This window comes from Fusarium pseudograminearum, chromosome 4 (genome assembly GCF_000303195.2).
Source record: "Fusarium pseudograminearum CS3096 chromosome 4, whole genome shotgun sequence".
NCBI lineage: Eukaryota > Fungi > Ascomycota > Sordariomycetes > Hypocreales > Nectriaceae > Fusarium > Fusarium pseudograminearum.
Window position 1 is genome coordinate 1,518,111 of NC_031954.1, and position 26,573 is coordinate 1,544,683.

At 48.7% G+C, this 26,573-nt stretch overlaps 9 protein-coding genes across 9 annotated transcripts, besides 1 other annotated feature; 4 read left to right on the forward strand and 5 right to left on the reverse strand.

The window, feature by feature from the left end:
- Positions 1–37: 37 nt before the first annotated feature.
- On the forward strand, positions 38–3,398 carry FPSE_11832 (uncharacterized protein; the record flags this gene model as incomplete). Its single annotated transcript, XM_009264949.1, has 12 exons — positions 38–527; positions 573–841; positions 889–1,071; positions 1,128–1,662; positions 1,724–1,751; positions 1,861–2,078; positions 2,147–2,579; positions 2,628–2,855; positions 2,903–3,007; positions 3,057–3,141; positions 3,206–3,311; positions 3,364–3,398. 12 exons carry the CDS (start codon positions 38–40, stop codon positions 3,396–3,398), a joined length of 2,715 nt encoding a protein of 904 aa, XP_009263224.1.
- A 1,819-nt stretch (positions 3,399–5,217) lies between these two features.
- FPSE_11831 (uncharacterized protein) lies at positions 5,218–6,617 on the forward strand (the record flags this gene model as incomplete). Its single annotated transcript, XM_009264948.1, has 3 exons — positions 5,218–5,463; positions 5,515–5,695; positions 5,752–6,617. 3 exons carry the CDS (start codon positions 5,218–5,220, stop codon positions 6,615–6,617), a joined length of 1,293 nt encoding a protein of 430 aa, XP_009263223.1.
- Positions 6,618–6,987: 370 nt separating this feature from the next.
- Positions 6,988–8,436, reverse strand: FPSE_11830 (uncharacterized protein; the record flags this gene model as incomplete). The annotated part of the gene is made up of 1 exon (XM_009264947.1): positions 6,988–8,436. The coding sequence occupies one exon, from the start codon at positions 8,434–8,436 to the stop codon at positions 6,988–6,990; it is 1,449 nt and encodes a 482-aa protein (XP_009263222.1).
- A 1,031-nt stretch (positions 8,437–9,467) lies between these two features.
- FPSE_11829 (uncharacterized protein) lies at positions 9,468–11,254 on the forward strand (the record flags this gene model as incomplete). The annotated part of the gene is made up of 2 exons (XM_009264946.1): positions 9,468–9,590; positions 9,908–11,254. The coding sequence occupies 2 exons, from the start codon at positions 9,468–9,470 to the stop codon at positions 11,252–11,254; spliced, it is 1,470 nt and encodes a 489-aa protein (XP_009263221.1).
- Positions 11,255–11,655: 401 nt separating this feature from the next.
- FPSE_11828 (uncharacterized protein) lies at positions 11,656–12,871 on the reverse strand (the record flags this gene model as incomplete). Its single annotated transcript, XM_009264945.1, has 2 exons — positions 11,656–12,070; positions 12,120–12,871. 2 exons carry the CDS (start codon positions 12,869–12,871, stop codon positions 11,656–11,658), a joined length of 1,167 nt encoding a protein of 388 aa, XP_009263220.1.
- Positions 11,686–11,726: a microsatellite.
- A 744-nt stretch (positions 12,872–13,615) lies between the features above and the next one.
- Positions 13,616–15,900, reverse strand: FPSE_11827 (uncharacterized protein; the record flags this gene model as incomplete). Its single annotated transcript, XM_009264944.1, has 3 exons — positions 13,616–14,168; positions 14,226–14,918; positions 14,975–15,900. 3 exons carry the CDS (start codon positions 15,898–15,900, stop codon positions 13,616–13,618), a joined length of 2,172 nt encoding a protein of 723 aa, XP_009263219.1.
- Positions 15,901–17,982: 2,082 nt separating this feature from the next.
- On the reverse strand, positions 17,983–19,546 carry FPSE_11826 (uncharacterized protein; the record flags this gene model as incomplete). The annotated part of the gene is made up of 2 exons (XM_009264943.1): positions 17,983–19,156; positions 19,227–19,546. 2 exons carry the CDS (start codon positions 19,544–19,546, stop codon positions 17,983–17,985), a joined length of 1,494 nt encoding a protein of 497 aa, XP_009263218.1.
- A 1,368-nt stretch (positions 19,547–20,914) lies between these two features.
- On the forward strand, positions 20,915–22,270 carry FPSE_11825 (uncharacterized protein; the record flags this gene model as incomplete). Its single annotated transcript, XM_009264942.1, has 4 exons — positions 20,915–20,973; positions 21,025–21,077; positions 21,137–21,561; positions 21,617–22,270. The coding sequence occupies 4 exons, from the start codon at positions 20,915–20,917 to the stop codon at positions 22,268–22,270; spliced, it is 1,191 nt and encodes a 396-aa protein (XP_009263217.1).
- Positions 22,271–23,555: 1,285 nt separating this feature from the next.
- FPSE_11824 (uncharacterized protein) lies at positions 23,556–25,193 on the reverse strand (the record flags this gene model as incomplete). Its single annotated transcript, XM_009264941.1, has 4 exons — positions 23,556–24,323; positions 24,374–24,679; positions 24,729–25,117; positions 25,181–25,193. The coding sequence occupies 4 exons, from the start codon at positions 25,191–25,193 to the stop codon at positions 23,556–23,558; spliced, it is 1,476 nt and encodes a 491-aa protein (XP_009263216.1).
- Positions 25,194–26,573: the final 1,380 nt, after the last annotated feature.

A 26,573-nucleotide genomic window follows, 5' to 3' on the forward strand; every position in this document is an offset into this window, starting at 1 on the left:
CTTTTTCATCTTGTCCTCTTACCCCCTTTTTTTTACCATGAAGAGCATGCGAGGTTTGATGCACACGACTAGTGTCCAAACAACACATGAGAACAAGACTACTTTCGCTACAACTTCTGTCGCTGGACACAAAAGGAGCTTGTCGATTGCAGGGGAAGAACATAGAACAGCTCCGCCTGCATCGCGCACCACGGTTCAATTTCAACGAGCCTCTAGCCTTCCCTCGACTGCTCCTAGAATTTCAGCGAGCCGCATTGTTCGTCTAGATGAGCGAGTCGGGCCTTCTGAGTATTCTCAGAGGGTAGCCATAGCTGCAACTCCTACTTCTTCTCGTGATCCCGAGCTTGATTTGAGCCACCCTTCATATGACCTACCACGGCAAATGGTAGATAATTTTGCTTCGCTTGGCATAAAACAGATATACCCATGGCAAAAAGCGTGCCTCAAAGGGCCCGGACTCCTGACAGGGGAGAAAAACCTTGTATATTGTGCTCCGACTGGCGGTGGAAAATCCCTTGTGGCTGATGGTGAGACTTAAAATGGTATCGCGTGAGCTTGACTGACACCTCCAGTGCTTATGCTCAAGAGAATATTGCAAGAAAAAGGGACAAAGGCCCTCCTTGTATTACCATATGTTGCATTGGTTCAAGAGAAAGTTCGCTGGCTACGTAATGTGGTACAAGGGTTGCGGTTTGCTCCTGAAACTGCCATCGATGATGACAAGCGCATATGGCGTCGACGGGCAGATGAAAATGCAGTCCGTGTCGTGGGTTTCTTTGGAGGTGGCAAAGTTCGAGCGACTTGGGCCGACTTTGATATCGGTGTGTGCACACTGGAGAAGGTTGGTTTATACGATCTCCTTGCTGGGGCCCCGTTGACAATTCCAAGGCAAATGCACTCGTGAATACGGCTATTGACGATTGTTCCATCTCTAAACTTCGCGCGGTTGTGCTCGATGAGTTACACATGATTGATGATGATCACCGCGGGTATCTGCTAGAACTCATGGCGACCAAGTTGCTCAGCCTCGAACAATCTGTGCAAATCGTTGGCATGAGTGCTACTCTTCCAGTACGTTCAATCGCTCGCTTCAGTCATGTAAATTACATTTTCTAACATGAAAGCAGAATATGGACATGATGGCCAAATGGCTTGGTGGACACTGTTATGAAACTCGGTATCGACCGGTTCCCATTGAGGAGCATCTCGTGTATGACGGCAACATTTATCCCGCAGGTTCTACAAGCAGTCTCATCAAAACAGCAGCACAACTCAATAGTCGGACTACACAAACACAGGCACAGACGAAACCCATTCGACGGATCGAGCCTTCTACTCACAAGGAGCTGCGCGACCCAGTGCTAAACGCAGTAGTAACACTGGCTTGCGAGACTGCTGTTGCTGGCTTCGGAGCTCTTGTCTTTGCTGGGAGTCGCGGCATGTGCGAGTCGGATGCACGATGGATTAGTCGAGCCATGCCTGCTCCGCACGAACTTAGGATTGATGTTGTGGACAGGAGAATGGATCTGCTTGGAGAGCTCCGCAGTCTCAATACTGGACTCGATCCAGTGTTAGAAGAAACCGTGCTTTACGGCGTTGCATTTCACCGTAAGCGAAACAGTCTTTTAACAGTGTCTAAATTCAAAGCTAACCATAACAGACGTAAGTCGTCTTTAGTGATTAGTCCTACAAACACCTCTAACAGTATAGGCCGGCTTAACAGCTGAAGAGAGGGATCTCGTCGCGGCGGCGTACGATGCTGGAACATTGCTCGTTTGCGTTGCCACCTGTAGTTTGGCGGCTGGCATTAATCTGCAAGTCTGTTCCTTTGAATACTAAGATCTTTGCTAACAGGTACAGGCCAGCAAGAAGAGTAATTCTTCACAACTGTCGAATGGGACGTGACTTTGTTGGGCCATCCATGTTGAGGCAAATGCGAGGGCGTGCAGGAAGGCAAGGCAAGGCGCCCATTGGCGAAACATACCTTTGCTGCCGAGAGAATGATCTCGAGCAGGTTGTAGAGCTCATGAACGCCGAGTTGCCACCAGTCGCGAGCTGCTTGAGTACCGAGAACCGACGTATTCAACGGCAAGTCCTTCCCTTGACTAATTCCTCCCTTTCGCTAACATGATCAGTGCTCTGCTAGAGGTTGTATCTATTCGTCTGGCAACAAGTCATGAGGCTATATCGGATTACTTCTCAAAATCGCTGTTGAGCCATACTCATGACTCCCAATTTGTTAAGAAGTCCATTACCTCGAGCCTGGAAGAAATCGAATCCATGGGCTTCATCACTCAAGATTCTTTGTCAATGTTCACAGCGACACAATTGGGAAAGGCAATTGTGGCCTCCGCCATCGACCCAGATGACGGTGTATTCGTCCATGATGAACTTAGCCGAGCTCTTCAGGCGTTTGTCATGGATGGGGAGATGCACGTATTATACACATTCACACCTGTCCAAGAGTCTGGCGTCATGGTCAACTGGCAAGTATTCAGAAATGAAATGGAAAGGTTGGATGAGAGTGGTTTGCGGGTGTTGCGCCTTCTAGGTATCAAGCCTACGACGATACTCAAGCTGTAAGTTCAGCTCGCAGATGTGCAACATTTATACTAATGGTCAACAAGGGCCCAAGGCGCCACGCTTCGAGAAACTACGCAAGAAGAGAAGCAGATAGCTCGGGTGCATCGACGCTTCTATCTAGCTCTCCAGTTGCGTGATCTGTGTAATGAAGTCCCCATTCATATAGTCGCACGCAAATACGACGTGCCTCGTGGAATGGTCCAAAACCTTTCACAAACTTGTCAAGGGTTTGCTGCTGGAATGATCAAGTTTTGTGAACAAATGAGCTGGGGGTGCGTCGCCTTGGATTTTATCAATTGCGTTACTAATATGTTTATAGAGTGATGGCTGCAGCCCTTGACCATTTTTCTGATCGTCTTGTGGCTGGTGCAAGAGCTGACCTACTGGCTTTGGCAAAGATTCCCTTTATCAAAAGCCGGACAGCGTAGGTGTACCTTGCTTCAATGACAACCAGTGTTGCTAACATTTCGCAGACGTGTATTCTGGGAGAACGGTTTTCGTACAGTAGCAACAATCGCAAATGCAGATCCTACAGAGCTGCTCCCAGTGTTGATGCAGGTTAGTATCTCAACCCAACTACAAATCTTGAATTCTATCCGATGAGAAATACTGATTTGTCCAGGCACAACCAAACAAGATCCGTCTCAAAGGAAAGGATGAAGAGAAATATGAAGAGAAGCTACTCATCAAGGCAAAGGTCATAGCTGACGCTGCGAGCAAGATCTGGAGTGAGTCAATCACATATATTTTACTTGGTAAAACTAACATTCGTTCTCGAAGAAGTTCAGATGCAAGCGGAGATAGATGAGGAGTAGTCTACGTGCGTCAGGAGAGTGCACAGGTGAATCGTGACGAGGCCAGTTTCTCTACAATCTCCTGACATGAAATACAGCATGAGAAATAAGCTAGTGTTCGGTATCGGAATAGAAACCGTATGCCTCAAAAATCGGTATGTGAAGCCAAGAGTCGGTTTTACCATATCTAGTGTCAAGAGACGAGGAGTTCATCTCGAGGTCAACAGCCGACTTTAGTCCTAAGCTTAGGATGTGAAGAATAAGTAATAATAAGTGATATAAAAGTCTAGTCTAAAATATGTTCCCTAACTAGACTCGAGCTTTCCCAAATCTTGATTCGTCCCAGTCTTGCTTTCTTTCTTTCATCAACAGGCAACAACACCTCTAATTTCAAGCAGGCTCGTCCATTAGGCCAATACGTCTTGATGTTGCTTCTCCACAGGGGTGTAAGAGGAATTCATGCGCCGAGGTCTGGGAGAAGATGGCCTTTCTCCTTCGTTTCGAAGAGTTCCCGGAGTAAGATAAGATCAGACCAAAATAGCAGATCCTTGTGTCTTGCGATGACGGAGATGATCTGCTTTGCGCTTCGTCTGTTAAGTTTGCGTTCCTTTGCGAATACTCGCTTGGCATAAGTGCAGTAAGCGGGTGCTCCTGCTGGCTTGTCGTGAATGATGTGTTTTTGTTTCCATGAATCAGTCGTTCGTATTCCGGTAAGGTTTCTCATTTATATCATTTTAAACAGCTACATATAGATAGGGGAATGGATATTAGTAGTTTCCTCTTTTTTACAGTTGGTTATAACTAGCTGCTGTATATATATATTAGTACTAAGGTAGGTAGGTAGTCCAGTTTATACATTCTACTGAACTGACTGAGAGGCGGCTTGTCTTATAATGTTCGCTTGAGTACTAGGGTGTGCTTGGAAGACTCAGGCATCTATCCAAATAAGTACACAGAATGAAACACAACAAAATTGTCTCATAAATGTTTTTGTTTCCCTAGAAGAATAATCCTGGTGCCTAGAATCACTTTATGTTATGCAGTCTTAAACAAACTGGGTTTCTACTCACGCATGACTTTTAAGCGCTACATGAAATCGATCAGCGTGTAACTAGGTATGATATCAATTTGCCCTATAAAATGGATCAACCAGACAATCCATAGGATCAAACCTCAATGAGGTTTCAAAAAAAAAAAAAATGATAAAGGCATCAACTTGGCAATCATTGGTTACCATCTACCTATCTAGATGGCAGCAGGTGTCAGAGAATTAGCCGCTGGTTGCAGCAAAGTTGGCCTCATAAGACTTGGGGTATAAAAATGAGTTGTCTAAGTAGCCTAATCTAAGCAGCATAAGCTGCCCTAATAATTTTGTCTCTTATGCTCTCAGCGGTCAATCTGTCTAATCCCCTGGGGCATGGAAGACAATTAGTAAGTCACTTTTAGCAATTCAGGCCAGACTCTCGTAACTTGTAAGAGGCCATGTCTTATCTCAGCCAAGCGCTTGTACCGCTGCAGGTCAGCCGAAAGAAAAGGCTGGGGTGCTGCAGCTTGCAATTGGCAGCTATTGTCCACCCACATGTTTGACATGCCATGCCGTTGGCTGTTTCTGGCCAATATGGGATGGTCTGCAGACGTCTGCGTGGTGCATGTACTAAGTCAATGTTATGCCTACTAAGGTGCCTGCCTGTCTGTCTGCCTATTTCCTGCTCCGGCTACAATTCGCATGATTAACATCTCCAAAGCCTAGTTTCGCGCTTCTCACGCCTTCTCATCAGATATCCTTATTTCCACCACAATAGCTTCCCGTCTATAAATCGGACATTCTAATAAAGTTGTTATGGCCGAAAATGCCGAAAATGCCGAAAATGCCGAATCTGCTGGTTCAGCCATTACAGAACACACTCCGGCTGATGCTACAAGCGTTCCTCCACCCATCGTGATACAGACACATTACCAGGATGAGACAGAAGGCAAGGTGCCCAGCACGACAGAGGATCTCTGGGTCAGTTCGGCAGATGGACGGTATTCCCGTCCGCCTATACCACTACGAGTCGGCCCTATAAATAATATCCAAACATTTTACGTAGGTTAAAGCGACCAACTCAGGCGTCACTAGGCTGACAGTCGATTCTAGGTCCACAGAGACATTCTCCTTCAGGCTGGGTGGTTTCAAAAGGCTCTTTGCGGGAATTTCAGGGAAGCAAGCGATCAAATCATTGACTTGCCGGAGGAGGATCCTGCAGTCTTCCATTTCTTAGTCGCCTTCTTGTACGAAGGCACCTTTGAGCCTATCAGACCAGCAGCGAGTGTGCTGGGTAAGTCAAGAGATCCAGTTTTATGCCTCCAGACTCAAGTGCTCATCCATAAGTAGAAGCCGGTGTCGACAAAGGCAAAGCTATTGAAGTAGCCTCAGAACAAGCGGAAGCTTCAGATTCGAGCTCGTCAAGCAGTAGTTCCAGCTCAGGGACATCGAATTCTTCATGGCGGCGTCGACGTCGACGACAAGCTAGAGCTACCGAGCTCGACGAGGGCCAGGATAAGCAACCAGGCCGCCATCGACCTGGATGTCCTTGCCCTCGGTGCCTCGCAAGGCGTGATTTCACGAGATGTTGGCAGTGCGGCGCCAATCGGTCTCGCGACGTCAACAGCCATGTGCCTTTACCTTATGTTCGAGCAGGGCCCAGGCGTGGTATGCCGCCTCCTGGGGCCATGATCCCTCCTGCTGCGATGGCTACATTAGCATCTCTACAAGAACAACCTGAACGCATCACAGGCGAGGATCTACGGACGTGGTTCCTGGCATATGAGCTCCATCTCGACGTCTACATCTGCGCAAACCGTTTCCTCATGGATGACTTTCGAAAGACTGTGATGCGCTCATGTGTCGATATGCTCGAGACGGCAGGCTGGGACGCTGCACAGCCGGATATGATGCATCTATGCAGGAAGCTCTATCACAGCGTTCCAGAAGTGGACGAGCTGCTCAAGATGGTCATGGCACGTGTGGGTTTTCTACAGCCACTGCTGTGGAAGCGCTATCCTGAGGAAACGAGCGAGTTCCTAGTGAGCAATCCGGAGCTGGCTGCTACTATCTTGAGAGAGACCGTGATGAGGCATTCTCAGCCAATGGCGGATCTGCCTTCGATGGAGGCTACTCATACTTCGGCCTATGAGGACGAACTGCAGCATCTAGGACGACGTCCACCTGCACATAGCAGACCCAACCGTCACCACTAAGTGTGGTAAGTTGATTTTTTAGATCGAATATGCTTTTGTCCAGGGTTTATGCTGGCCTCAGGGTATCAGAAAACTTGGCCGCTGAAGCCATAAGAGACGAAATTATTAGATCGGCTTATGCTACTTAGACTCCGCTCTTTAGGCTGTTTGTTTTTGTAACCTAAGACTTAGGAGGTCAACTTTTCTGCTACCCAGTAGGCTGGTACTATCACGGGCGAAAGGAGGGTTCGAGTATCACAATGAACAATAAGCAACCGTAGAGGCGTCAGAGGCTATGATTTCTGAAGGGGAATAAGTTCCATATCCGTCAATTCATCATTCATTCGTGGTAGAGGCATTTGCCCTAGTTGTGTACAGCCGTACATACCATCTAATCAATAACATCATCTCTCAGGCTAAAAAGCTGATGCAAAACCTCATCTGCTTTTGCCCTCAAAGCTGAGTGGTACATGACGTTCGTCTCAAAGGTCTTTGTACCCTTGACCAGCTTGGCTGTGTCTCTGGCAAAGTCGTAGTCGACATACATGTCCTCGACGTACGATGCAGCATATACAGGAACCTTGTTCTTGCGGAGCTTCCCCTGGTCGTATAGTGCAGGCCAGTCCTCGCGGTTGGCTATCAGTTCAGCCTCCTCGCGAAGCATTTGGAGCTCTGGATACGTCTCAAAGTGAAAAGGAAAGACCATTTCACCAGAAAAGTAAAGAGGTCCACTGGTTGAAGCAGTAGAGAAGTCGCTGTTAAGCCAGCTAAAGGCTTCGAGAGATTTACCAACACCATTTGCTGACCAGCGCGATGCTACGCCAGGACCATCACAATAGATGGCCTCGTGGAGAATGGCATAAATGATGTTAGTATCAAAGGGGATCCCGCCTTCTAGTGGTACCAGAGATGCTCTATTAAAGAATCCAAAGAAATCCAAAGAGGTTTTCAGTGTCAAAATTGTCGAGTGGACTGAATCGAAGCCTCCGTGTCCCCCAAAGGAGATGCCCATTGTCAAGAGTCGGGGGACTGTAAGGACGCCTCCTGAAGGTAACGGGACTTTCCCTCCTTGGCTTTCGATAAAACCAGCAATTTGACGGACGTTTTCTACATCTTCTGGGAATTTCTCATAGTATTGCTCATTGCGTTCCATAACCCTGCGAAAAGTAGCCTCATACACTGTATCAGGCTTCTTACCCACCGGGGCCAGTCCGCCAGTGAGAAAGACTTCGCGCAGGCCCTCTGGGTGCATCGAAAGGTAGGATAAGGAAACAAATCCTCCATAAGATTGTCCAAAAATGGACCATGCCTGCTTGGAAGCAGGCCAGGAGGCGGTAAGGCATTTGCGGACAGCTTCACAGTCACGAACCGTGTTGTCTTGACGCATGAGGCCGAGAAAGTTGGCACGTGTTTGGACATCTGGGGAAAACTGTTTGAGTACCTCAGCAGAGACTGGCGAGCTCAGCCCAACACCACGATGATCGAGCAGAAGAAGTTGGTATCCCCTTGCCAAAGCGTGACTGGTAAGGGGATGGTCCTGTGGTTCACGGTTGCCAAAGCCGGGGCCGCCCTCGAGATAGACCATATATGGTTTGGGAGCCTCCCCATTTTCGTACTTGGGCTTTTTTTCGTTATCATCGTCATCGGGTGGGAAGATGGGAACATCATGCTTTCTGACTCGGCGAGCAAACAGCTTGGTGCATATACCGCTGTCAGCATCCGTATAGTCGAGCGGGACTTTGAAGAAGAACTCCGTAACGTGCAATTGCCCTGGCAGGATATGAGATTTGCTGCTAATGATCTCCGCAGAAGGAATAGATAAGATATCGGGCGTAGACATGATGTTGGCGACAACTAAGAAAGATGATGCTGATGATAGAATTGGCCCTGGGTGATGGCGGGGTTGATAGGTCCATGTAGACACATGCTGTTCTTATCAACCGAGCACCTGCCCGTTATTGTCAACTTTGGCAAAATAGATAATTTAGAATAACTTCGGGGAGGTCAGACAGATCAATGATATGGTTCTTCCATGTTTTATTTCACACAAACAAACGCTTGAAACTGGCAAAACAAGTGATGTTCAGCACGCAAATTGACCTCATTTTCTACTATAGGTAATTCTAGTATCTTTACATTAACAACGCAGCAAACATAGGTATATGGCGGCCTGGATTGCATACGCAAGGTCATGGAAGAACGACTACATACAAATTCCTCAGTTCATTCTTATTGATATGCTCCAAGATGCGTCAACTCATAAATATGCGATCTATCTAACAAAAGGAACATACAGGGTAAGCCCATGCCTCGGCTGGTGGTGCTCATCTCCAACAGCTCCACCATTAAACCGCTGATGTCTTAGACTATTCTGAGACATTGATCATGATCAAGCTGCATGTGTCAAAGTTGTAAGTGTTGTCTTGAAAAAATGCATTACATATGCTGCATTCTGTCAAAGCACCATCATAATGTCTTAATCCTGAATCAACTGCGGCTCATAGATACCTACGCTTTAAGATGCGAGTCGATTCGCGGCTAAAAATCAACAAACCATCGATCGTAGGTACCTAGCTCATAAAGCCAGGCAGCGGGCACGGGCACCGCATCCTCTAAACGGACCCTAACTTTTAGGTGCATACCCACCCATCACATCCACTAACAGCATAAAAGACCAGGTCAAACCAATCATTATCCGAATCTTGCTGTCCTCTCCACTTTGATGTTGCCTTGCTCCAGCAACAGCTTTGCGTTCTGGATCTCGCAAATCTCTTCCGTTTTCCTTCTCTTTCAATAAATATTGGCCCCCTTCCTCTTTTTATTTACTTTCTTTTCCTTTCTTCCTTCCCATAACAACTCACAGCCAAGGGCATGGCATATCTTCATCTTGCGCATACGTTGGCAGATGCTTTTAACGCCCTTGCTGATGAAGTTCAGACCTTGACAGATCGAAAGACTGTCTTGGAGCACAAGTTACGCTTTGCTCATGAACAGGTAAGAAAACCAACACTGCATATTTCCCTAGTGGCCATCGACACTGTCACACAGCCCGGCTTTCCCCTTGGCTCTCTTCCTTGGCCGCGCAAGCTCCAAACATCGTTTCGGCGATACCGGAGCGGAGCTGTCGAGCGTCTTCCCCTCCCAAGTCAATATGATGATTATCTTAGCTCTAGATCAAGAGCATCAGGCTGAATGAACCTGATGCCGAGATTGACAAACTACATTTTCTGATACATGACACTATCTTTGTTTACTCTTCACTTCAAAGAAAACATACCATGGATTCGTCGCTAACTCGAAGCCAAAAACAGTTCCAATATCTGGCTGACAAATATGCTCCGGCCGCGCCTGAAATAGCCGATACCCTGGCAAAGCTCCAGATACCTCCAAATACACCTCTTGATAATTCATTACCTGTTCCTCTACCTCTGCCAAGCTCGTACAGCTCCGGCTCCCAACATCAGCTTGCCCTCGTCATCCGTGACGGACGTCGAGTAGCTAATCAGCTTGCCTCGCTTGGTGAAGCGAGTAAAACCACTGCCTCTAGCCGCGAGACTGAGTCGCAACTTTCCCACGTAGCCACCTCCATGTCGACCGCGCTAGAACAAGACTTCACGGTCCAAGGAAAGAAGGGCCATCTTCAATGCCCGTTCTCCAAGCCCGCCACGGCCAGCGGCTCTGGGGCCCACGATGATGATGCGCAGGACACCACTCCGCACCACTCGGCGGACCCCATCTGCGCAGCCATGTACGAAGAATCTGCATCTCAGCAAGCTCGCACAAATGTGTCCTCAGCCATCAAGTGTCCCATCCGCTACATGGATAAGCACTCTGCACAGGAGATCGCCCACTATGTCGAGACGCATAAGCATGAACTCCCTCGCAGCCATGAAGTTTGCCTCCGCCGGTACCAGCGTGACGAAGATCAGAAGAAGATAGATTCTAAATATGGCGACATCGTGAGCATGATTGAGGGCTTGGGCCAGTTGCATGCACCAATGTTGCCTGAAGCGGAGGACGATCCGAACCGACCAAGTGATGTCGCCCAGCCTTCCAACGAGAGAGTTGAGAACTGGGCACAAGCTGTTAGCGTAAACTCAGATCCCGACCACACTCAGGTACCAACTCAGGAGGATGGAGACCGACAAAGCCACTTCGATCGACCACTCAAGGAGGTGCGAGTAGGGGAGTCCCCTAGTAGACCATGGGGAATATCGATTCCAGTCTATGAGCTTTCGGGTCAGGGCGATGATCAGCCTATGTCACCACCACCGGCGCCAGTTTGTATGCCAGTCTCAGCTCAAACCACACCCAGCGCCCAAGAATCCACCAAAAACATGCCTGGCAAATGCCCCTTCGACCACACAAAGCTGGCTGCTATGGGCATATCTATGCCGTCGAACCATGATGCATCATCAGTACACATCTCGCACCAAGGACCGGAACATCCCCAATCTCTCTCGCCCACCAAGGAAGAAAACGGTCCTCCTCCACCACTCCATCAACACACAACACCACCTCAGCCTACTTTCATCAACCCCGACATGATCAAGGGGACAAGCAACGGACCACAGATGATTTTCACGGGGCCTGTATTTATTGGCTATCCAATGGAACAGGCGATGCAGTTTATGAACCAATACAGAGGGAATCAGTGATTCCATCCATAGTATTGGCAATGTTTTTATTTTTCAGTTTGCATCAAAAGAAGAATGCATAAGCGAAGGCGTTGGCGCATTTGATTTATTGGGATGCTAGCGATGTCTGAATTTGAATGGTATGAAGCAGCCGCAAGAGAGCTGCAATGCAAGTAACGTTGATTGCAAACTTTGATTCCAGTACAGCGACATGATATCCACACCTGGCTCTTATAGCACAAACAATTGCTTTATGTATCATCATTTTTTTTCTATCATTCAATGATTTCATTGAGTAAGAAGCCGTGACCTATTGTAAAACATCCAGAACACCGTCTAATCCATAAGACTAAGAATAAAACGTAACCCAATATTCCTTGCCATTGCCAAATATGCGCAAAGTCTCCCTAATAGATGTCACCTCAAGCCCTTTGATCCCCTCTCTTATTTGTATCTTCGTCTTCATCATCTTCATCCTCATCCTCATCATGATACCTGCCCTCGGTGTCATCCCGTTCCCATAGCGAGATATCGTCATCCGACATAAGGACAGCTGCATCTTCGGGATCCATGAGAGGTGAGTTGTCGGAGTCTACGTAGCCAGCTTCGCCCGCTTCGACGGATGCGCCAGCAGGGTCTAACCCTTCTTGCTGGGCAAGCTCTTCAGCTCTGGCCATGGTGCGTCTGTAGATGACAAGGCCTACAATAAGACCAACAGCGCCACCAAGAAGCATGCTGAGGTAGTTAATCGCTTTGCTACCGGCGGACATCTTATCGCCCTTTTCAGCTAGGAGAGCGAGTCGACTGCCAATAAAAACGTGGACGAGAAGCTTGGGGCTATGGACTAATTAGCATGTATAACGTCGAGTACAATTTCTGGACGCACCTTGAAAGAGCTGTAGAGATCGTGAACGCTAGCGGTGTAATACTAGGAATGGTAGCGAGAAAGCCATTGCTGAGACTGAATGGCAGGGGGCAGAATCGAATGCCCGTAAGATACCAAATACCCTCCTGGCGCAGGACTTGGCCTAGAGCAACAAAGCGATGATCCTGTCCAACCATGCGATCAACATACTTGCTCAAGACGGTCCTGCTGGCCAGGAACGCACAGAGGGCGCCCGCTATACATCCTGATGCCACAATGGGCCAACCCAGGGGAAATCCATAGACGAAGCCCGCAATGGTGCTGGCAGTCGAGTATCCAACAATTGGCGGGAATGAAGTGACAAAGACGAGAAGGAAAGCCAGTATCCAACCGCCCGGAAGAGCGCGCCACGCTTCAGCTTTTGGTTCGAGCCATTTGAAAAAGACATGCGAGTATACTATTGCCAGAATGCCAAGTACACCCACAGCTACAACGCCTGCGAGAGCGAGGATCCTTTGAAGAGGCGACAAGCGCAAATACACCTTGAAGACCTGCTCGCCGAGCAAATTGACCGAACCCCAAATGCGACGCACGAAGCTCGTTCTACTGCCGCCAGCATAACCACTGCTCGCACGGCGACGGCCCATGAGGGGATTCGATAGACGGCGGCTCGACGATGTGGCGGACCAGGGCGGCCGGGTTGGCGAGGGAGAGGAGTCGCGATCCGGAGAGAGCGCAAGGGCCCGGGCGGCCGAGTTATAGTCCGCAGGCATGTTCGGTCTGAGGAGGGTTCCGTTTGCAGTTATGTTCGAGTTGTGATGATATAAACTATGCGGCCATATCTATATTCTGGTGTAGGTATGTAAGATTCGGAACGCGCGGATGGAAATGAGGCTGTAGCGGTACAATTGAGGAGCGCAAGGGTTATGTATGAAGAGGCTCGTAATTTGTATCGATTATCGAAGCTCGGAATGTGGCTTGCCAACGTACTTTATCGAATTTGATGATGTTTCTAAGAGATCCTTTGGCGATGAATGTCGTTTAAAGCTATAATTTCTGTCGTCTTTGGGGTCGTACGCAAGGTACATAGTACATGACGTTGCTAGTGTCAGCAATCCCATGCAGGAGCGGCCCCACCAAGCATGTCACTATGCCTATTCCGTCTAGTAGACAGAGATGTCTGTCAGACTCGAAACTTGCAGCATTATAAGGTATGTAACTGTAGCCTCTGAGCTTTACTTGACATATCATAGCGGATAAATATATCGTCTTTAATGAACGACTAAGCACGTCCTTATTTGAGATGGGGCGAGTTGTGCTAGATTGTCAAATAAACTCGGTCGTTTCTTACCGTATTCGTTACAACCTTGTTCATTACAAGTAAGACGAGACTGATGGTGAACATTATGCCAGTTATCAAGCTCTTGACACTACAGTAGACAATCACATAAAAATATACAGCTTGTTATAGAACTGTGTCTGATTTTACTGCTTTCTTCTATTTTAGTCTTGCATCGTCATCGACGACCGCTAGGACCCTTGGGGGGATCACGCACCAAGAGCCTGACCTTGCCGTCGCCGATTTCGACGCCCTGACTCAGGATATCCACCTCTTGCTTGTCGTCCTCGCCTTCTCCGTCCTTTGCGAGGGACTTGTCCCAACTGCGAGCATCGATTCCGAGAATGCCTCCCATGTTGTTACGGTCTCCAGGGACTGAAAACTCACGGTACGCATACCTCCACTCGTTGAGAAAGTTGCGGACCGCTCTGCCAACCTTGTCCTTGCCGTTCTTACTATGGTGTCCAGAACCCGTGATGGCATAAATGGGCTGCGATTCTCGGCTGTTTTCCATCAGAATCTTTTCGAGATACTCGACAGCCTCCTCAGGATGAAGTCCATGAAGGTCGACGTATAGCTCAAGGCCTTGGGAGTTGTCCTTGTTGCGCTCTTCGTACAATTCCCTTGCGGCTTCGCGATGAGCCTTGCGCATAAGATCGTTCTCGCTTTGTCCTCGCAGACTGAGCGCCTTAGCAGCCCTGGCGTCATTGCGATTCCACGCCTGCGCAGCGCTATAATATCGAGTCAGCCTATGCATTACAATTTTTTCTTCCACCGAGAGAACATACCTTTGCAGAAACTTGTTGCGAAGGCCGCCATGCTTGAGAGCTTCTTGGCGCGCCTTCAAATATGCCTTGTTGGCACGCTCGCCAGTCTCCAACCACGGGACATGCTTGGGACTAGGGATTGCTTGAGCAGCAGGACTGTTCTCTCCATTTCGTGCAACTGTTGAGCTCCCGTTACGTCCCATTTTCTTAAGTTCGGGACGAACAGGGGTGGGGGAGGGTGACATCTTCACAATATCGGCTAGTGAATTGGGGGCCATGTTCTCCTTATGTCCGTGACCATGTCCGCCTCGCTTGCCGTGATGCTTCTTGCCCTGCTTCATCGAAGCAGAACCTAGCGAAGGAAATGCATCATTGTCATCCAGAGCAGGTGCCGAGATATCGGGCTCCCTGGTCTGATGCCGACTGCCAGGACGGGATCGGGCGCGAGGACTGGAAGTTCCGTGGAAATGCTTCAAGCCCGGTGGCGGTGTTATTCCTACGCCTGGAAAGCTGTTGCTGCCAGCGAAACCACTCAAATGATCCGGGGTGCCAGGTCGGAGCGAGGGGAACGAGTTAAGATCTCCTAGCTGTAAGCCCCCTTGTTTTGATGGTGGCGTGCTGGCGCCATCGAGCGCAAGCTTGTTCATAAGTTTGGTAGGGTCGTGCGAAAAGATGCATGTCTCTCCAGCCAAGCAATTGCCCATTACCCAATATCTAAAATGAACTGTCAGCCGAAATGTTCCCTGAAAGAATAGCGCATAAATACTTACTTGCACAAGTGGTTACTGAGATCGTGACTGAATCTACAGTCGGCACGCAAGCACTGCCCGGTGGACATGTAGAACTTGCAGATAACCCCGGACTTTTGTTGTCCAAGAGGTGTAGAAGGACGGTCGACCGACTTTCCAATCAAGACATTTTTGGGTTCCTCCAGTGAAACACCACCCGGTTGATTATCTCCGGTCTGACTTTCCATAAATGAGACAATGGTCGCGCTGAGATCGTAGCCATTCTGTGCCAGAGCAGCTTCGATCTCATCGTCCGTCTTGGTTTGTCCGAGGATGGAACGCAGCATGTCGTAAGGAGACATATCAGCTGACTGCGCCGTCATGGAGGAGAACTCCGGGGCAGCAGCATTCAGGGCGCTTGGGGTGCTGACAGACGAAGTTACACTAGCAGCATCATCGCTAACAAGCCATTCAACGTTCTCGGTCTGGTATTCTCCCAAGATCTCGGTGGCCGGGGTTGGATCACTCGCAAATTCATACGCATTCAGGTTTGGACTATGAGGAATGACAGGTGTTGCCAGAGCCATACGCGGTGAAGCGCGGGGCGAGGAGAATGGTGAGACTGTCGAGGATATAGTCCTGCCAAAGGTTGATGGAACAAATCCTGGTGGAGCGAGGGGGCTCACGGCGAGTCTGGGAGAGCCTGACATGGGTGTTGGTGAGCCACGCCAGGAGGCAGGAGAGGGACGTCGCAGTATTGCCGGTCTTATGGGAGGCGGCGATGCTGATGAGCCTCCGCTATCGCGATAGCGCCAGAGGGCGTCCAATATTGCATTGTCAAGAGAAGTGCCGGTGAGATTGGTCTCCTTGCGGAAGAGCTCCTCCAACCTGTCTGTTTTGTCCTCGTCTTCCAATGTGGCATCCTGCAGGACAGGCAAGCACATCTCGAAGTGCTCGTCAGAAACCATGATTGCCAAACAGTTATCCTATTAGATTTCGAACGGGAAAAGTCGAAGCTAGGGATAGCTCAGGCTGGAGCAAGACGAGACTCGCAATAGCGCAACAGGGGTCTGAGCTCGTGTGGATCTGATGGAAAGAGCAACGTTGTTCGGTAGAGTTCGAGACAGTATAGTTGTATGCTGGCAAAAGAAGAACAAGAAGGTGAGAGAGGCTGTGCCGTCTTCTGTTAGCTTGGATCGGGGATGTGATTACCGGTAACGTGGAGGAACTGAAGAAGGGACAGATGGGTAGATGGATAGTGGATAGAAAGAGTATGGGGACATCCATGACAAAGAGCCCAGTCCAGGCCAGACAAAGGAGTGTCTTGTACTTACAGATTAAAAGATATGACAACAGAAGCCAAACCAAGGAGAAGAAGAATGAGAAGACAAGAATCAGAGAGACGATGCAACAAAAGTGAAAGCAAAGAGAAGCGAAGCGCAAGCGCATTCAAGCAAAAAGATTATAGTACTGTACAACGAACGGTGAAAAGGAGGAGGAGATGGATGGGAGATGATGCAGCATTGGGTAGCCCATGTCCATTATGGAAAGGTGGAGGGCCCGGACGGGAAGCGGAAGTGGGGATTACCATAGAACACGGGCCCCGGGGAGACTTCCAGCTCGCTCAGGGAGAGGGTGTGCTAAGCTCTAGAAGGATGTGAATCAGCTCCAGTGGTTGGGCCAGGGGGCCGTAGGCAGCTTGATGACAGGTAAGTTAGCTGAGCTCGATCCGTTAATTAGGGGCGGACTGATTCAGATCGTGTTTCGGAAACAACAAGAGGTCCATTAGTATGGTCTTTGTTAGTAAAGACATACATAATTGCAGGTAAATTTAAGGTCTCACGTCAAAATGAGCCTTACATAACGGATATGCCGATGGATACGCAGCTATAGAGTGTTCTATAATCAGAAAGTACTGCCAGGTAATCACGGCTTGAAAGTGGTGAGTGGGCTGAAAGACATGAACCCGGGGTTTAGATACAACAAACGCCTCTCTCTCAACACGACTATAGGTGTCACCTTAATCAAGCCCGGTTTGCTACCTTGGCACTTTCTCATTCATCGTGGTGGCGCTGGGAACTACTGTAGTCCAGCCAAGTAAGCCCAGCCTTATACAGGCATTTAACGACATCGTACAGAGCAGCATGTGATTCATATACACTCAAAGAGTACCTACTGTATTATTTACTAAAACGTTCACACTGAAAGCATACATTATAGCAAATATGTCTCAAATGAATACTCACAGAAAATGTTTTCATTTGCAATTGTGACTAGGTCACCATGAAAAGAAATCTTCTCGATCAAAAGCAAAGAGAGTATCACAAGCCCCCCTGGTCTAATGACTTGGCTGAATCTGAGACCAATCGCATCAGCAAAGGCGAACGAGAGGCTCAGCCTTTGGCCGAACAGCGTCATCAAATGGGTAACACATTTTGTGTGTGTATCTCACATCTTACATCTGGACTAATCACTGAGGATGCCTTGTTTATGCACAGAAACCTAAATTTAGTCGCTGGGCTTTGAAGCAATCAAGAGTCCAAGCCTGACCTGTCACATTCTGCGAATTGTGATTGGATAGACCCCCATGTCTAGTGCAACTAGCGAGCTGCGGGTATTCAACACCATCGTTTCTGGTGCTCCTGGCTTGTCGAGAAGTTTCCAGGCTTCAGCTTCTCCAACGGCTTGTTCTCATAATGGAATATATATATTTATGCCAGCTACACTATAGCGTGACGTATTGGAAAAAGCAGAATTTATTTGACAGCTACCAGACATTGATTGATGCTTCTTCGTCAGATCATCCGTTTAACCTTGACTGATTATCACCTTCCAACTCCATGTCTATCAACCTTGGCGAGTTTATGAAAATTAGGAGTGGTAACTAAATGGATCAACACGGCTGTGCTCAAATACCGGATGTAGATGGACTGTGATGCATGTTCTCTTCAATTTCGCCTCTTGGTCTATAGTCTATATCGCTAAAAAGCACAAATTATCTACGGATTGGCAACCGAAGCAACGAGGCTAGAAAAGGGGCGCCTCTGTTCCTAGGGTATCTCATCGTCGTCGTCACCTCCAAACCCAAAGCTGAAACCACCGCCTCCACTCTGCTGCTCGTCATCTGCTGCGCCAACAGCAGCATCCCATTTGCGCTTCTTTCCGCTCTTTTTGTCCGCCAGATCCAGTGCTTTCTCAAGGACTTCCGGATAGCTACTCTTCATCCTCTCCATGAAAAGTCCAGATGGGTTCGTAACCTTGTCGTCAAAACCACTGACCTGATCAGCCTTATCCCGGAGGAAGGAAACGACTTCTGACAAAAGGTTCAAGCTCTGCGGCACGAAATTCTGTGTAAGAGCAATGCCACTCTCGAGGTTGACTACCAGATGCCACCATCCACTTGGAACATGCAGGATCTCGCCCGCCTCGCAGATGCCTTCGATGCAATCGGGAAGCTGGCGTGCTTCTTCATGGAAGGTGAGGAGCCATTCAGCTATGCTGAGGGGACTAGTTACTTCACTGCTGTCTTCGGAGACGTAGACTCCGGGAACCTGTGTTGTGGGAGGGAACATGATCCAGTACTTGCTCCCCTGGATCACAGCGTTCCATGCACTTGTCGCGTTGGGGTCTTTATGGAAGGTTGAACCACTTCGCTCGGGACCAACAATTAGCCAACGATGGGCAGGCCGTTCATCCCCAAGAACCTCGAACAAGTCAGGCCCAAAGCACTCCGGTTTCCAGTATGCCGAGTTTTCCTTCTCGGCCAGCCGTAAGCCCATCTTCTCCACAAACCTACGATCAAACAGATACAGAGGACTCTCGTCTCTATTGTTCTTCATGTAGTTATAGTAGGTTGCAAACGGCCAATCCACAGCCTCGGCGCGGAAGTCGATATTGGCATACTTCTCAAGTAAGCTATCAATAGTCCATCCGCTGAATACTGGCCATTCCTGGATGCACTTGGTGAGGATGAATGGCTGTTCAGTCCACTTTTCGGCATACTGGTCGTAGGTTAAATTCTCCAAGCGGCGGATCTGGTTTGCCTTGGGAATATTTGAGGTGAACTGGGACAGGATGACATGACTGCAAGCAAATGGCCGGTGGAGGACATCTGAGAAGACGTTGCTGCAGTCGATACTGATTTGTTGGTCACTTGGGAGTCCTAGAACAGTTGACCTCCATGACCCTTGCCATCGAATATCCTTGCTATCCTTTGGTGGTGACCTTGATTAAGTTTAGTTGCCGCTCCATTGACACCTCAGGATGTATGAGTTCATGAGTCAAGCGAACTTACTGCAAGAATATGGGTTTCCAAAATTCATCTGAGTGGCAAAAAGCATAGAAAAACTTGCATGTGTGTCCAAGCTTCAGCAGGGCCTCAGCGTCAAACTGCTCAAACACAAGCGAGACGACTTCGTCTGGGAGAAGCCTCCATGCTCCGATTGACCGCCTAGCATTACGGCCTGTAAAGAGGTACTGGTTGCCTAGAGGCTTGAGTCCTAGAGGATGGGGAGGGATTGAGTCACTTTGAAGAGTTGACTCAGAGTGGTCATTCGTCCTATCACACAGCGAATTATATTGGCGAGTGCCATTATCAGGAATGGCCGATGGCATCTTTTTTCGGTGGATGAAGTTGCGTGCCACTGTCACTGTGTATAAGAGGTGCAAAGGACAAGGTTTGGCTGAGAAGGGTGGAATAGGAAGAAGATAAGCTAGTGGTGGAGAATGGAACGAACAGTATAGTACATGGTGCGATGCGATACAGTACAAATTTACCCAGTCACCAGTACAATTTTGCTGCAGTTATTGCGATGGATCAGTCGGATGTTGTATGTCAATTTTTTAGTGCGCAGGGCGAAAGAAAAATCGGCTGAGGAATGAATGGGTGCAGCCATGGAAAAGCCCAATATCAGACTAGAGTTACATAGGTAGGTACACTGCAGAATAATTCTTGCTTGAACGGAAAGTTGCGTGAGTTTGCCCCTGAAGATTTATTTGAAGATTTATTCCCTTACTATACACATTAAGATTTGAATCATGTCTGAAACTACTCTTTAATAAATACATTTTTTCAGAAGCCCTAGAAGTAGTAGATATGTAGTAGATATGCTTTGTTTAAGTTTCTGCTCCTTTGTGCGCCTGCCTCTGTATCTCACTGAGTACCTTGACAGGGATTCTGTTACATCTCTAACTATCTAGTAGAGTAGTTAGTATAAGAGTTCTGATAGCAACATATACAATTCTCAATAAATAACAATAGCATGACGAAAGTCTCAACCACAACAACTTTGTCGTTAGAAACATCAAAAGCTTACTGTCGTGGCAGCGTAGGTGGCGGGGTGATGCGTAGGGTGGAGGGGCACATTTTTTTCTGCGGGGCATCCAAGGTGGGATGGATGCCTGTACAGTCGACTACCTACAGAAAAAAAAGAGTCAGTGAGGAAGAAAAAACCAGGTTACAGTGGCAGAAAAATGAAAATTACTCGCCCGCTGCTGACTCTTGGTGAGCGAGTGAGTGCCCCCCAGCTGCCTGGTACTGATGACTCCAAGCAAGGCTAGGCAAGCCAAACGCAAATCGAGGGCAGCACAAGTCGGCCCAATGTACCCTAATCCGAGGATGCCCCGCCAAAACCTTGTCTGATTGGCCAGTGCGCAGTTTGAGGTAAGCGGGTGGGCAAGAAAGAAAAAAAAATACTGCCTCCACGGCCGCCCCTCATTCGACTTTTTTTCTCTCTTCTCCTTCATACTCCATTCACCAGGAACAACACAAATATCAATCTCCATCCTAGATTTCTGTTGATTCTCTTTCTTTGAGAATCCCGAGTCTAGTCGATACCAGCTTTCCTTTCAAACAAACGATCACCAGGCGCAGTCTTCAGTCGAAGTTCTGCCCTCTTTTTTTTCGCTTCCTTCACCCCGCGATTTATCACTTCTAGGTCGAGCCGAGCTTGATCTAGATTTTCAAAAGCCTCAACCGCAATCATGGCTGACAAGGGTCTTGAGGATGTCCCTGAGACACAGATTGAGACTAACTATGACGAGTGAGTAAAGTATCGCTTGTGTCTATGCTTCTCAACTAACCAAAGAAACAGGACCGTCGACTCCTTCGATGACATGAACCTCAAGTCTGAGCTCCTCCGAGGCAGTAAGTGTCCCCAGCGACTTATCCTGTATATCCAACAACCCGCTCACAATATCGCCCAGTCTACGCCTACGGTTTCGAGCGCCCCTCTGCTATTCAGCAGCGTGCTATCATGCCCGTCATCAAGGGTCACGATGTCATCGCCCAGGCCCAGTCCGGTACTGGAAAGACCGCCACCTTCTCTATCTCTGTCCTCCAGAAGATCGACACCAACCTCAAGGCTTGCCAGGCTCTGATCCTTGCCCCCACCCGTGAGCTTGCTCAGCAGATTCAGAAGGTTGTCGTCGCTATTGGCGACTTCATGAACATTGAGTGCCACGCCTGCATTGGTGGTACCAGTGTCCGTGATGACATGAAGGCCCTCGCCGACGGCCCCCAGGTCGTTGTCGGTACCCCCGGTCGTGTCCAGGACATGATCCAGCGTCGTTTCCTCAAGACCGACAGCATGAAGATGTTCGTTCTCGACGAGGCCGATGAGATGCTTTCTGTAAGAAACTTCTATTCTCATATTTTCTCTTCTTTGTGCTAACTCTCTCACTTAGCGTGGTTTCACTGAGCAGATCTACGACATCTTCCAGCTCCTTCCTCAGTCCACCCAGGTCGTCCTTCTTTCCGCCACCATGCCCCAGGACGTCCTTGAGGTCACCACCAAGTTCATGCGCGACCCTGTCCGCATTCTTGTCAAGAAGGACGAGCTTACCCTGGAGGGTATCAAGCAGTTCTACATTGCTGTTGAGAAGGAGGAGTGGAAGCTTGACACTCTTTCCGACTTGTACGAGACCGTCACCATCACCCAGGCCGTCATCTTCTGCAACACCCGCAGAAAGGTCGACTGGCTCACCGACAAGCTCACTGCCCGTGACTTCACCGTCTCCGCCATGCACGGTGACATGGACCAGGCTCAGCGTGACCTGATCATGAAGGAGTTCCGATCCGGTTCTTCTCGTGTCCTGATCGCCACTGATCTTCTGGCCCGTGGTATCGATGTCCAGCAGGTGTCCCTGGTCATCAACTATGATCTCCCCGCCAACCGTGAGAACTACATCCACCGAATTGGTCGTGGAGGTCGTTTCGGCCGAAAGGGTGTCGCCATTAACTTCGTCACCGCTGATGACGTTCGCATGCTGCGTGAGATAGAAAGCTTTTACAGCACTCAGGTCGACGAGATGCCCATGAACGTTGCCGATCTTATCTAAGCTTGAAACGAAAAAAGCGAAAAAAGAGCAACACGGATCGTCTAAAATCCGTTTTTCTGGCTGTTCCGCCAGCTGTTTACGACCAGACGACTCAGGGCAGCCTGACATCTTGGGGAGGGTTTTACGGGGGAATCTCTTGTGGCAGTTGTTGATAGATCTCGTTTCTAGAGTTTCGCCTGGAAAGGCGGCAGGCTTTTTATACCACGCTGTGCTGCTGCCAGTCCGGAAGACGAAACAGGGGGGAGATTCCGACTTGGCCGCATGACTGGGCTTCGGGGCAATCCTCTGCGCCTTGATCTCTTTGGGAGGTGCATATGGGGCTACCAAAAAGTAATGCAATGGTTCTTCAAACCTGCTCTTTGTCTGTATTTAGGGTGCCGTTATCATGATGAATGCTTTTCTTTTTATCTTTCAACCCTTCTCTCTCTATGCAACTACGTGACCGAATTATACTGGAGCTTTTACCAAGCAGATTGGGGTGATCTTGTGCGATTTGTTCGACACAGCCATATAGACGATGGGAAAGGGGAACACATTCTCTTTCCGCCAACTATTGCACATAATCTCATCACATAGTTATAGAAGGTAATGTGTGATCCCTCACTTTTGCATCACATACAAAGAATTTGTCAATACTCTACTTTGCAAGTGAAATCACCAAGCACTAATACTAAAAAGACGTGGATCTAGATTTGTTCAGCAATAAGTCCGAGTGTTCTAGTAAAGTTATCAAGAATAGAAACGACCATTTCCAGACAACTTGAGTCTCAACAGATCATACCACGGCTAGCCCAAAACTTGACTGCATAGTCACACGCACACATAGCTATGCAGCTATCTCCTCTTCCTTTATCCGACTTAACCATTCGGCATATATATCACGCAGTAAAGACAAACAAAATAGACATCAATGTCATAATTGGATAATGAGTCCTAAAGTGACAACCTATCAAGGTTCTCTCATACAAACTAAAGTGCTGTATAGCTCGTTGATCCATCATCTTCATCATCCTTTGCACATTGCCAATTGTACAGTCATTCCCAAATTACGGCACACTATATACAACTCCTGATATCTTTGAGGAGGTTAGAAACAAAAGAAATCAAAGATAAAAAATGTAGCAGGGTCAAGTCTTGGACCCATCCTTGTAACGCCATGTGTGGTATCGCCGCCCCGTGATAAATATAACTTCAGTAGCCACCAAGAAGAGAAGGTGGCTAAAGCCCGCAGAACCATAATTAACAAATCAAACAAAAGCTCGCCGTTTTCAATCTTTGACACCTTCTAGTAGTAGCCTTGGCCAAAGGACGTTTGTGCGGGTGGCGGGCTCTTGATAGCCTGTCCGGTGTAGGCACCGGGGATAGGGACAGCATCATACGTGGGCTCGTCTGAGCCTACAGGACCGTGCTCTGAAACGTGAACGGTAGGAACCATAGGAAGCGACGGAGGCGTAGTGTCAGTAGGCGTGAAAGCGGACTGGTTCAGCTTGGGAGTAGCAGAAGGAGCCTTGACAGGGGGGGCCTGGAGCTTGAAGCCGGTATCCTGAGGGGCAAACTGGGACGCAGGCTCAGCGAACTGAGTACCGGGCGTGAAGGGGTTGGGGTTGGGGTTCTCGCTGATGTCGGACAGGTTTCGGTAAGCAGCGGGAGGATGACGGGGGGACATGGCGTAAGCGCTGAGGGCGGGAGACTTGGGGCCGAAGCCAGGAGTGTTGGGAGCAGACTGGCTGCGGAGTTGAGCAAGGTAAAGATCGGAACGGGCGCGGTCTCGCATGTCCATGGACTTGAAAAGGCGTCGCTTGGTGTAGTAACGGTAGAAGACGACGCTGTAGAGGAGGATGGCGAGGACCTCGACGACGATCTCGATGATGATGCAAATCATGGCCCAGTTTTGAAGACGACAAACGAGTGCATAGTCGACTTTTTCGCTGAAGACGTCGGATCGATGGTTGTTTACACAAGACCAACCCCACATATCCTTGTTGTTGCTGTTGTTTTTTGAGTTTTGGAAAATGATAGCAGTGATAACCCAAAGGATTAAGGAGGCAATGAACTATTTCAAGTCAGTCTAGTTCACATCAGATATCTAGAATTCCGACTTACCCAACCAATGGCGAACATAGTATAGTAGGTTCCTACTTTCTCGGCACGTTTGTGACCTCCTCGACAATAGGCAATGAAGACAAGGATACAAGCAAGGAGAGAGACACAGGCCATAGCAAGAACAAGTTTCTGAGGCCATGCTTTGGTGTTCTGGGCCCACGAAGGCATCTTGCTTTGTGAAGGCAAGGATCTGGTAGCGTTGAAAATGGAGAACGAGGCTGAAAGCATGGCAAGAATAATAAGAGAACAGCTAAAGTTGACACCTCGGAGGGCGAATTTGGCCAAACGGACTCGGGCTTTGATTTTCTATTTATTGTCAGTGAGATGATCAAGCAAGTAAGTTTAGTTTACATACCACATCACGGGCCTGCTCCTTCTCGGTAGACAGTTCACGCTTCTCAAGAATATCCTCCTCACGGAACGTTGGGCTCATGGGATTCCTGAGATGAGCAGGTGTTCCCGGCACCTTCATGGCGCTCTTGAGTGGTGTCTTGGGAGTCATTGGAACGGGAATCGATTCTCGGTGGGCGATATAGCCAAAACCAATGTCAGCTGGTTGAGGTTGAGCAACGTGAGACTTTTCGGGATCGGCGAATGGCGATCGAGCCTCGACTGGTGAGTGAACTGAGGTTGCTTCGGCGAATCGAGGAGTTCGAGGCTTTAGAGAGCCGTCTGAGGATGATGATTCTGAGGTTCCAGGTCGAGCTGAAGTGAGGTTGAGAGCGGCAGGCCTTCTTTTATTTTCTGTAAGATGGTCAGTCAGTAAGACATGTCTTTTATTGTAAGCTTGCTCCCCTGGAGACGGACCTGGACCAGCCATGCTTAGAACGAGTAAATGTGAAAATCGAATAAAGATATCAACAACGAAACGTGGAAGTGCAAGTTAACGATGTTGATGAAAGCAGGTATAAGAGCTTCGACGCAGTCCAAGCTTCACACCCGTTATAGAACAGAAGAAATTGCAGAGGAACAGAGAGACCAGCTATCGAAAGATTGGGAGAGAGGTCCGGCCAGACGGACACGCGTGGGAGGCAACGACTTTTGAGGATGGCGGCAATAGAGGGAAGATGAACGCTCATTCGACAAGATCAAGACACCAAGGACGGGATAGGACATTAGACGGAGGGGGTGCCGCAAATAGAAACAGAATATGGCCTTACCAGAAAGATGAGCGGATATGCAGCAAGACTTGTGATAGGCAGATTTGAACCGCCCGTCGAGTGATTCGCCTTGGAATTAGACGCCCAAATGGCTGTCGGGATGGGTAGGTCAAGCTCCGCTGGCCTGGTTTTGGTTTGATCACAACCTTGGTAGGCGGATATGAGCAAGAATGTGCTAACTTTGTGTTGCCGTACTGCTGACTTTTGTGATACAAGAGAAGTTATGTGATTCTTGAGATCCAGAAGATGACCAAGGAGACAAGTCAAAGTCGAGGTGCAAAAGAGAGGGATCCACAGAGTGAACTTGGGAAAGATGTGGTGTTATGAGAAGAGGCTGCCTGTATCCTCCCATGGTCGGGGAACTCGTGAGCCAAAAGGTGCCCCATGTTAGCATGCTCCCCCGGCTGGCATCATCCGGAACAATTTCTGCATGTTACCCTGACAGGTCCATCATGTCTGTTTCCCATATTGAGCGATATCACTGGGTGGTAAAAGTCGCCCGGCGGTTAAGCCTGCTAGAATTGAAGCCGGGATCATGGGAGGAGATGCTGTTCTTGTTATCCCATTGGCTGCAAGCACAGCCGCTCCCACGACCCTGGCCGCTGATCTGCCGATTTGATAGGCCATGTTTCTGCAAGCGCTTCTGTTCTTCACTTTACTCCAACCAATCAGCTACTCGGAAGCCGTGATGAGCCAGGTATATTTCCAGCCACATGCAGGCGTCGGCGGCAACAAACGACTTTTGTTTCGACGCGCTTGACTTTGGGTTGCGGCACGGCCCACCAACAAGCAAGAAACAGAACGTCGCATTAAGCATTTCGCCATCAGACTCAGTGTCAGAGTGTTAATTTCTCTCCCTGCAAGGGTCCCGGTCGGGACTTGGCAGCAGGATGAGTGACTTTTCAACTCCAACACATTGGTCGGCCAGGTTACTGGTTGCACACGAGGTGAGCGGGATATTCTCCAAGATGCAGTCATGCATGTACTGTAACGGTGAGACACCGTTAACGCAGTAAGGTAAGAAACGCTACGCACACGTA